General features: G+C 49.3%; 1 protein-coding gene across 2 annotated transcripts; it reads right to left on the bottom strand.

Annotated features, from left to right (window-relative positions):
• Nucleotides 1-4,820: 4,820 nt before the first annotated feature.
• Nucleotides 4,821-5,891, bottom strand: LOC123150191 (protein HVA22). Of its 2 annotated transcripts, none has more exons than XM_044570019.1 (5): nt 5,707-5,891; nt 5,565-5,591; nt 5,356-5,478; nt 5,132-5,282; nt 4,821-5,027 (listed from the first exon to the last, which is right to left on the bottom strand). In XM_044570019.1, exons 1-5 carry the CDS (start codon nt 5,751-5,753, stop codon nt 4,998-5,000), a joined length of 378 nt encoding a protein of 125 aa, XP_044425954.1. In that variant the 5' UTR covers nt 5,754-5,891; the 3' UTR covers nt 4,821-4,997. The 2 variants fall into 2 exon arrangements, with proteins under 2 accessions (XP_044425954.1, XP_044425953.1); XM_044570018.1 differs by having other exon boundaries at nt 5,117-5,282; nt 5,707-5,890.
• Between the last annotated feature and the right edge of the window lie 5,072 nt (nt 5,892-10,963).

The raw sequence follows: 10,963 nt of genomic DNA, 5'->3' as shown, positions 1-10,963 counted from the left end.
CAATCCCTGCAAAAAAAATCCCAAGTCACGAGCTTTTTTGTGAGTAGAAAAATGTTGAGCGTGTTTTCGCAAAGAAGCGGGCCACAAGTCTCCAACATTGGGTCGCTGACGGTGGACTTACGCCACGCTGTCGATGCCTAGTCAGCCCTGTGGGCGTATTCAGCTGAATTTTGCATCGTATTTGCACGCCTAAGCCAAGTTGTTGCACCGGTTCAATGTACACCATAAGTTTTAGCACTAAAGTGACTTTTTGCGCCAAGTTCAAGCACCGTTGGTATAATTGACTCTTGCTCTAAAGATCAACATGTGCTTGCGTCGCTCCTGGGGGACGGCACGGGCATAACCAAGCCGCCGCCGTCCCCACTCCCCGCTCCTTCCTCGCTCCCTTGCCACCGCTGGGGGATGCCGACGGGCAAAGCCTGCTTGGCGGACAACGGCGAGGGGGCCTCCTTGTCATGTGGCGTGCATCTTCGGTCCTGGATGGAGCTCCACTCCTAGTTGCGACTGGGCGGCGGCGGGTGCTCTCGCCGACGTAGGCAAACCGGGGCAGCGGCCTCGAGCAAGGTGGTGGCACTGCTCCTTCCTACTCTCTGCTAAGGGTGTACATGGCGATGCTAAGGTCGACCGCCTCGATCTGACGCCTGGCGTTCGAATCTGGCGGTGGGGGCCCCCTGGCGTGTTGCAGTGACGGCACTGCGGCATGTGATAGGATATGGTAGGGTAAATCTCGATTACTAGCAGCAGTTCCTCACGGAGGTAGGATTTAGTGGCGATTACACGAGAGATTACAAGAATGAGGTAGCTAGGGTTCGTTGTGGAGGAGAAAGGGGAGGGGATAAGAGCTGAGCCGCCGTTGCCGTGATCCACTGGAGCCCTTCCTCTCGGGTGCGTCGCCTTTAGTAGTAGTTGCTGGGTGCCTCAGTTGGCCCACTCCAGCCCGTAGACTCTTGGGTTGGGACGCTTAGGTCGAGTGGGTCTTGTAGCAGCCTGGTGGGTGCGGTCGTCGCTGCCTTGTGGGTCCCCGTTGTCGGGGGCGCTGACATCCCCTCCTCCTTGGGAAGAGGCTTGCCCCCAAGCCTCCGCATGCGGGAACCGGGCCATCAAGCTTGCTTTTATCTTCCCAAGTGATGCCCAGATTGGAAGAAGCTGACCATTGTATCTTCACTTGTTCACGGACGCCGTTTTTGTACTTACGCTAGCGGGTCTGAAGAACAGCTTCTGGCATAGCGAGGTCATCCAAGCAGTGTGGAAGGTGAGTTTTAGCAGTCGTACCAGGGAGGAGAGCTTGCGGGAGGAGTGAAACATGGAACACAGGGTGAATTGTTGCTTGTCGCAGGGACTTGTCAAATCGGGCAGTTGCCGAGGCAGTATGGGGAAGTGGAGACACTCATGTCCAATCAACCGCCACGCGTCAACCGAGGCCGTAGGCTTTTTGGGGCCCGCGGCGCTCCGTGCTTGACCCTTGGCTTCGCCTCGAAGCCAAGCCCGAGCGCGCCTTGGGCCCGGGACTACTGTCGGCGTTCTGGGAATGAGGGTCCCCAGACTTGCCTGCCCGCGGTCCATGGCGTGGCCGAGCTAGCAGGTCCGTATGACTCATCTTCATCGACGAGGTATTCAAGACCCTCGCGAGGGGCCAAGCCTCGCGAGGCAGACGACATAAGACCTCCTCAAGAGCGGCCTTGCCAGGCAGGCTCGCGAGGGGCGGAGAGATCAAGGCAAGGCAAACCTCACGAGGTCCTCGTGACGTGAGCCATGACGATCGAGACCAGGTGGGTGCCAGGCGGGCGCCAGCGCGCAGCGTCCTTGTTTCCTCTTTGGTGCCAAGGGGGCAAGCGCAGGCGCGGAGTACCGAGGCATTAAGGAAAGGTTTTCATATCGGTGCAATGAGACCAAGACCAGCAGGATGGCAAGACGGAGGTCACCATGGAGCCCAAGACGGCGTCACCACCAGAGTCTTTTGCAGGAGAAGACTACTTTTGTCAGGATAAGCTGTACTAGTTGTCCCATTTCAAATTGGACGTTGTTGGCCCCCTCCCCGCTCAATATTCGGGGAGAGGACCAGGGCCTATATAAGCATAACTAGCCACCACAACAAGGAGAACGGATTCGGAGGGAGAGAAGAGGGAGAACTCATTCAGAGGCATCTCACTCACACAAGTTCACCAAGCACAAAAACACCTCAACCTCAGGAGGCTGTTCTTCCTCTTGTACTATTCATCATTAGCCCAAGAGGCAATCCACCATCACCACACTGGAGTAGGGTATTACACCATAATGGTGGCCCGAATCAGTATAAATCTCGTGTCTTTGTCTTGTGAGTTCATCGAGTTCGTCTGTGAGATCTTAGAGAGTTAGGGCATGGATCGATAGGGAGAAAACCTTCACGCGCACCCCAGTGTTCGAATCTCAAGGGTTTTGCCGGAACCCGTGATCCGACATCGGCGACCCGTTTCTCCAGATCGGGACGCCATGCGACGAGCTCGTTGATCTTGGCCGTTGAGAGCTGGATCTCCGTGATTGCCTTGGACTGGGCCTTCGTGTTGGTGTCGAGGCGGTCGAGGAATGCTAGGATCGACGATCCATGGCGGTCAGCAGGGAACGCGCTTGCCGCACGCGACGAGTTTCGACGAATTGGTCCAGAGTGGAGTGGAAGGGATTTGGGCTGGTGTCTGATACCAGATGATATGATATGGTAGGGTAAATCTCGATTACTAGCAGCAATTCCTCACAAAGGTAGGATTTAGTGGCGATTACAGGAGAGATTATAAGAATGAGGTAGCTAAGGTTCGTCGCGGAGGAGAAAGGGGAGGGGATAAGAGCCGAGTCGTTGTTGTCGTGATCCACTAAATGCCCTTCCTCTCGGGTGTGTCGCCTTTAGTAGTAGCCGTTGGGCGCCTCAGTTGGCCCACTCTGGCCCGTGAACTCTTGGGTTGGGCCGCTTGGGTCTTATAGCAGCCTGGTGGGTGCGGTCGTCGCTGCCTCGTGGGCCCCTGTTGTCAGTGGCGCTGACAGCATGCAACGGCTGCTGGGCGCGCTGGGTGTTGGGGTCTCCTCCCTCAGCTGAGGGAGCTGCAGTGGCGGCGGAGAGCCGCGACTAGGTGTTGGTGTCTCATCCCTCGGCTAAAGGAGCTGTGGTGGTGGCGGAGAGCCGCGGCTAGGTGTTGGGGTCTCATCCCTCGACTGAAGGAGCTGTGGTGGTGGCGGAGAGCCATGGCTGGGGGGCGATGGTGGCGGCAGAGAGCCATAGTTTTGGACGGCGGCGCGGCGAGGTATGTGCTACTATGGTTGTGAAGATTGGTCTTCCGCCCCGTGCTGGTGCGCTCATTTTCTGCTTGTTGCATAACACAGGGTTGGGCTTGAGGTGGTTGTGGCTGTGGCGTGTGGCCGAAGGTGTGATTGCACGGCGCAGTGCTCTGTTGCGTCATGCAGGTGGGGTTTGGTGGTTGGCTGAAATGCTCTCCGGGCGGAAGTCTTGCACTTGGGCGTGAGGTGGTTGTGGTTGTGGCAGGAATTGGATGGCACGGCGTGGTGCTCCGTTGCGTTAAGTCGTACAGGTGGGGTTTGGTGGCGGGCTGAAATGCTCCTTGCACAATTACACAAGCGTTGCTCTCCGGGCAACAGCCTTGCACCTTCTCCATCAGTGCTAGAGTTCTTGAGCACCGTGTCCCTTTCTGAAGGCCTCATCGTGGAGATACATTCATCTACTGTCGCGATTGTTACATGATTCCAGGTGAAAACCCAAACTCCGTCGGAGCGAGTGATGACGACATTTATGCCATTACCTTCTTAAAGGCATCACCTTGGAATCCTTACCCTTTGTGGGGTGATGGGTTCATAATAATTGTGCAGGTTTGCGTTGTGGTTAAGGCGGTGGATGTCGGGGCAGCGGCTTCGAACGATGAAGTACACCGATGCGGAGGCCTCGGGTGGCGATGCAACGGCGGACTATGGGGTAGGTTCACGGCTCTACATGGCTTGGGCAGCAACTTGGTGCTGCAAGGGTCACGAGGTCGTCGGCCCGACCAGACGTGGCCTGAGGGGTTGGCGATGGATGCCAGGGCACTGGCTTCGGGCGATGGAAGTACCCAGAGGCGGCGGCCTTGGATGGTGATGCAACAACAGATTATGGGGTAGGTTTGCAGCTCTGCATGGCTTGGGTGGCGACTTGGTGCTGCCAAGGTCGCGAGGTCGTCGGCCCGGTCAGACGCGGCCTGAGGGGTTGGTCTGGCGTTAAGTCGGGGCGGCGGCCTCGGATGTTTGGCACAACATTTGTGGTCTGTGGGAAGTCGGGGTGCCGATGGTCGTCTCGTGGAGCAAGGCTACAAGGCATATGAGCGAGCGGGGGATGTTGGAGCAGCGGTTTCGGAGCCAGCCAGGTGTGTGTTTGTTGCGATTGTGGCCTTGCTATGGTCGACGAGGCTTCGTTGCTTGTGGTTTTTAGCTAGGTTTTCCTTGTAAAATGGCCACTTTGTGAGGTTTTCGATCCGGTATTAAACTGAATCAACTTTCTTCTGCTACTCCCTCTATTTCAAAATATAGTGCGCCCGCGCTTTCCAAGGTTCAACTTTGACTATAAATTTAACCAACAAGACCAACTGCGATGGTAGAAAAAATTATACAATTAAAAACTTCTTTCGAATACGAATTCACTGATATAATTTTTGCTCCCGTCGCAATCGGTCAAAGTTGAAGCACGGGGATAGAAAAAGCACTACATTGTGAAATGGAGGGAGTATAATGCAGTGCCAGAGCTCCTGGCACTCTGACGAGATTCGGTCAACAAAAAGAACCACATCTGAAACCACGGCGACAGGAAGTCAAATTATCAAAGACGACGGCCCTGATTTATTAGGCGAGCGCATGGGTGGTCGTGTTAATACTTCTCGATGTGCTTACAACAGATACAAGATACACCTAATAGTTAAGATTCCGCAGTCCTGCACAACAGTAGGTTATGCTCCTGGATCTCCCAGTGTGCCCAGGTCCTTGTCAGCTCCTCAGTGCACATGACCATGGTCAGCCTCGGCCTGCAATTCCATTTTCCCCAACAAGGAACAATTAGAAACAGAAGAAACTCGGGCCTCCGTGGCAGAGAGCACTGACATTCCTTGGTTACCTTGAGTATGTGCACCTTGTGGTCGGCGTCGGCGTGGCTGTTCCTGCCGCGGTACTTCCTGAGCTGCTCCCTGACGACCTTGTCGTAGATGAAGGAGGCGCCCTTGAACTGCGGGAGCGCCAGCCACGCCACGAACAGCAGCTTCACCGGGTACCACACCGGTATCCTGGACGCATCAGCAAAATAATTAGATCCACCGGCATCAACAAAATAATGAAATCAGTAGCTGAGTAAGTTACCAGTAGAGGACGGGCTCGGCGAGCATCTCCAGGAGGGTGATGAAGGAGTAGAGGATCCAGTAGGCCAGCCACTGCTCGTCGTCCACCTTGGACGGGCTCTCCATGGCGCACACCGACGCATACCTACAGTACAGACCCGTCAGTGCCACATCCAACACAAGGATCACCCATCAGTACTAAAAAGCATCACAAACGATCGATCAACTTACAGAGGGTACAGCAGCGTGATGCTCGGCCTGCGCAAGGAAACGAAGAGGCAAGAGGATATCAGGCAACACTCGGCATCTCGCCCGCAGGAAAGAGTCGAACACCATAGATCTGCAAGTAGATAGGATAGGATAGGATACGTACCCGGCGACGGAGTGGAGGTGGGTGAGGAGCGCCCATGACTTGCCCATTCTCGCCTTCCCGGCTCAACGCACCAGTCGCCGTGCGTGGGTGCCTTCCTACGCCTTGGGCGGAAGCACGAGATCTCGGGGAGAAGCAAAGCTCTATTCGGCCGACTGCCGTGAGACGCGAAGAATCAGTAGGAGACGAGCTGGGTGAGACGGCTTTTATAAAAGCATGCTCGCGGTGGTGGGCCGGTGGCGATGGCACCGGGTGCTTGGCGTGTACGTGGCGGCATCTGGGGGTTCTTCCACAGGGACGGAGCGGCCGACCTGACAAGGAAGGCACTCGAGCCTCGCTTTTCGTGGTGGCTCCACGCTCCTTGCTTTGCATGTCAGGGTTCTTGACTTGCTGTCCTGGCTGCGAGGCTGTAGCGCTCCGCGTGGCGGCACGCCGACACGTGCGAGGGACTCGTGCCTACGCGCGGCGCCCTCCTGTCATGAGAGTACGAGTCTCTAGTATAGTTGCCATGTTTCCGGTACGGTGGGAACGAGGAACGGGAACGGGGAACAAGAGTCGGGGGCTGGAAAAAATAGGGTACAGTGAGGGTATACATCTCTAGAACGATTTTTCTAAAACGGAAACGCGATCCAATCAATTCCGGTACGATGAATCCGGTACGATACCATGGAACGAGGAACGTGAATCTTTACGGGTGCGGGGAGCAACTGGCTGGGAGGGACCGAGGGAGTACTTATACAGCGAACTGGCTGCATCGTCGATTCATGAAGACTAAAATATATTATCTCCTTCCCAATGAAAAATTTATTAGCAGCCTTGAAGTAATTGGAGAGCAGAATAAGGAGTTATTTAGAGGAATGGAAAAGAACGGGGCAGAAATTAAAAAGAGGAGTTCGTGATTGATATGGCTGACCTTTTGTTTACTCGATCGATTTAAGAACCAAGACTGTCGAGTCGCCAAACCTGAATCGACGATCCAGCTGCGGAAACACCGAATCCGCATCGAATCTTACCGAATCGACCCTCGTTCCCGAATCCGATTCCGGGTCGATGAATCCGGATCGAGGGACGGCCCACCGTTCCCCGTTTCCGGCTACTATGGTCTCTCGCCCGGTGTGTACTTTTCTGACTATTATTAGCCGAGATGTTGTGCTCACTCACATCTCAAGTGGCCCGCCTGCGCTAAACCTAGGTTTAGGTCTCTTTGATTTATAGGATTGCAAAAACACAGAAATAGAAAAACATAAAATTGAAATGGCATGTCATTGGATGCTATAGAATTTGAATTTGTTTGATTGTGTCATGAAAAAAATAAAAAATTTCTTTTAAAAGGTTGGAGTGGATATTAGAATTCCTGTAAAATACAAATGAATCCTTAGAAAAAATCCTACAAGATTCAATCCTACGAATCAAACGATCAACGTAAGAAAAAAATCCTAAGAATTCTAATCATTCAAAGATCCTATGAAAATTCTTTGAATCAAAGAGATCCTTAGGATTGTGGTCGTGCCATGACACCTACCTCATTAGTGCAATATTTCTCAAAAGAAATTCAAAAAATTAGTGTAGTATTTCCCCGAAAAAACCGTCATTGGTGCAGTACCTCGCGAGCTGCATTCATCGATGATGGAGCATTGGCGTATCCTATTCGGGCGCTCCTAACCGCGTCTACGCACCCTAAACCGGTCTCATATGTCCGAATGGATCATCCAGTCTGATCGGTCATGATTTTTTGATACAGACAGCCCCTCGAACAGCCTCAAACACCTAGCTGACCGACACCTCTCGTATTTAGCCCAAATATGAAATGGATATTGAAGAGCTCGGGCGCGTCCATCACGTAGGACTAAAACCTGGCGGTTCGACGGACGCCTCTTTCGTCGCCGCGATGGGAGCGCTGCGTGACGCCGCTCCGGCTTGCCGCCTGAGGCCAAATCCGGCTATTTAAGCCGGCCGATGTTCCCCAACCCTAGACCATCCACCTTCTCACTACATGGGAAAAGCCTAGCAGTAGCGCTGGTTTTGGGCCTAGCAATAATGCGGGTAACCGCGCTACTGCTACGACGCTACAGCTAAAGGTTAGCAGTAGCGTTGGTTGGCCCACGCTACTGCTATACATGGGTAGCACTAGCGAGCATTGGAGCAATGCGCTACTGCTAATAGCTGCAGCGCTTTTAATAAAGCCGCACTACTGCTAACCTAACTAGTAGTAGTGTGCTTCCTGTCCAGCGCTACTAGTACTTTGTTTTTATTTTTTTATTTTTAGTGTATTTATGTGCCATTATACAAATTTTAATACAGTACTAATTAAGAGGTTGTTATATTATTATGTCCATGATGAATTAATATATCATTGTGAGGAAAAAAATATGAATTAGATTCATTTGGATGAACCAAAAGTTGAATTAGGACGACGATCCTACTAATTCATCTTTTGGTCAGTTTTAATCCATTCACATGAATCTAATCCGTGTTTCTTCCATCAATGATACAATAACTAATCATGATCATAATAATAAATCATAATGATAATCATGATCAACATCATCATCATATTAATATAAAAACTTTTGCATCATATCATCACCAACAACACTAGCTAATAATCATCATAGTCATTATCACCAACACTATTTAATCATCATAGTCATAGTGTAACTATCTAATCACCATCAACACTAGCTAATAATAATCATCATAGTTATTACCATCAACACTAGCTATTTAATCATCATACTCATAGTCTAGCACATCATCATATCCAAACTCATTCTAGCTAGCTAATCACTCCTGCTCTCTCACTCTCAGGTAAAATAGCATAAAATATGTGTAGCACTCCTGCTTCATCATATTGGAGCATGCAGATGAACCTATCTCCTAATTGTGAGTTGCGCTTCTGATTGCTGCCCCCTAGTACTTCTCTGTTGCGATTCTTCATAATTTTGCTCCAGTCTTTGACTATTAATACTTGCTCACTTCAAGAAGTGATGAATGCACTCATGTGCAATGCATGATATCTTGGCCGTAAGCTAACCATTGTCATGCGACCTTTAGCCTCGATCCAACGAGACACAGCAATCATCGGGAGTCCCTGTTAAAGAACATCATAGTAACATACTTAGCAATGAAGTTTAGCTTAAAAAATAATGTATACAAAAGATACACCGAGGACAAATAATAAAAATCTTACCATCTTTCCTAAATAGATGTGACTGTAGTTCAATACACACACTAGTGGTCGCATGTTTTGAGTAATAATATCTCGAAGGCCAGGAAAATAACATGTCTTGATAGTATCAAGATCCTCAAGCCATGAAACATAATGACCTATCTCCTCACAGTCTAGTTCAGCCTCGGGACAGTAGTAGGTGCTGTCTACCAAGGATCATGTTTGCTTGAATGGAAATAAGCTGTCAATAGAAATTAGTTGTCAACTATTTTTAAATAAACAATATAAATTACTTAATAAATATGGTTGAGAAACTCACATAATGGTAGAACTAGAGGCGTATGCACATTGACCCAGATGTCAATATTCCCTTCAATTTCATCTTTCGGACGAATATCAAAGGTGATAAACATATTAGGCTCAAATATATAAGCCTTGCATAGTGCTCCCCAATTTTTGCATTCAAAATAGGAGTAGGTGTCTGCATTGTATAATTTTACGGCAAAAGTATAACCATGCTCGGTCCTCAAGTGAACTCTATTTATCTCCATACTTTTCATAGTACTAAAACCAATCTTATCCAAGATATACATTCTTGCATGGCAGGGGATACGCTAGTAGAATTGAGAAAAATTAAAATTATAAGTTGAAGCAAAAGAAGCAGAAGTCATTCTTAATTACGAAAAAAGACTTGTCGTTGTGACTTACTATATCTACTTCAAAGGCCTCATCCATCACGATGTTGAAGCGCCTACCACCAACTAGGTGAGGCCCGTCGCACAGGCCGCGCTCGTCTTCGCAGTATTCGCACATAACGAATTCCCTTTCGTCGTTAGGCATTTCCTATGTTCATAGTTGAAACATTAATTGAAAATCGATCGAAGGCAACTACCAGGAAACTCAACACACATATCACTATTACTCAATATGCAACAGGTTGACTTTAGGTCTATCGAGTCTTCCTTCCTAAACTCTCATCTCATGTATATGGTGGGCACTCCCTCTCTGATATTGCGACCGTCGGTGATGGTCGCTACTCCTCCTTTCCCTAGTGCATTACAAATATCTAGCACAACGAAAAGAAGGAGAAGCGACCCCCATGACAAGAGTCGACATTCTTCTTCTCTCATATATGGTGGACACTCCCTCACTGTTTTTTCGACCGTCGATGATGGTCGCTACTCCTTCTTCCCCTAGTGCATAACAAAGGTCTAACACAAAGAGAAGAAGGAGAAGCGACCCCCACGACAACAGTCGACATTCTTCCTCCCTCAAATGTATATATGGTGGACACCCTCCCTCACTGAAAGACACACAAGGAGCCAAAACAGACCTAAAGTCAACTCGTTCCATATATCGAGCAATGACATAGAAAAAATGCCCTATGTTTTGCCGAAATATCATTGAATTCCCATTCTGGCAAATCGCAAGCACTCGATATGCCCTACATTGTAGCACAAGTCATGCTAAAATTCATGAAAAAATTCGGCATGACCTTTGCTAAAGACAGGACATATCGAGCGCCTGAAATTTGCCGGGACAGAAACGAATCAACATTCCGGCAAAACTAGGCCACTCGGAGGCACATTGCAAACAAGAACACCAAGGCATCCTCTATATTCAGAATGCATCATCATCGACATCAATGACATGTCAACTAGCACTAGGATTTTCATCATTAACATTTACAACACATTATCATTTGGCTATTCTCACCTAGAGGTCTTAAGGGGACGACTGCGGGGATGATGCAGGGGCAAATACTTGATTTCTACATAAACAAAATATTTAACCACTTACTATAAATAAACAAATTCTATTAAGCACTTACTATAAATAAACTAGTTCTGTTAAGCACTTACTATAAGTAAACTAGTTCTACTAAGCACTTACTATAAATAACCTAGTTAGTTAACCTAGTTAACCTAGATAATTAACCTAATTAAACTAGTTAACCTAGCTAGCCAACCTAGTTAACCTAGCTAGTTTGATTTTTTTACTAATTTACTAAAAAATCTACTCTATGCAAGAACAGAGTGAGGAGAGATGAGGGAGGGAGGAGGGAGCAGGGGGTGGGGGATTGAGGAGGAT

The sequence above is a fragment of the Triticum aestivum genome, chromosome 7A, assembly GCF_018294505.1.
Source record: "Triticum aestivum cultivar Chinese Spring chromosome 7A, IWGSC CS RefSeq v2.1, whole genome shotgun sequence".
In the NCBI taxonomy this organism is placed as follows: domain Eukaryota; kingdom Viridiplantae; phylum Streptophyta; class Magnoliopsida; order Poales; family Poaceae; genus Triticum; species Triticum aestivum.
Note: the sequence above shows the minus strand (reverse complement) of the source record. Positions and strands in the feature narration are given on the sequence as shown.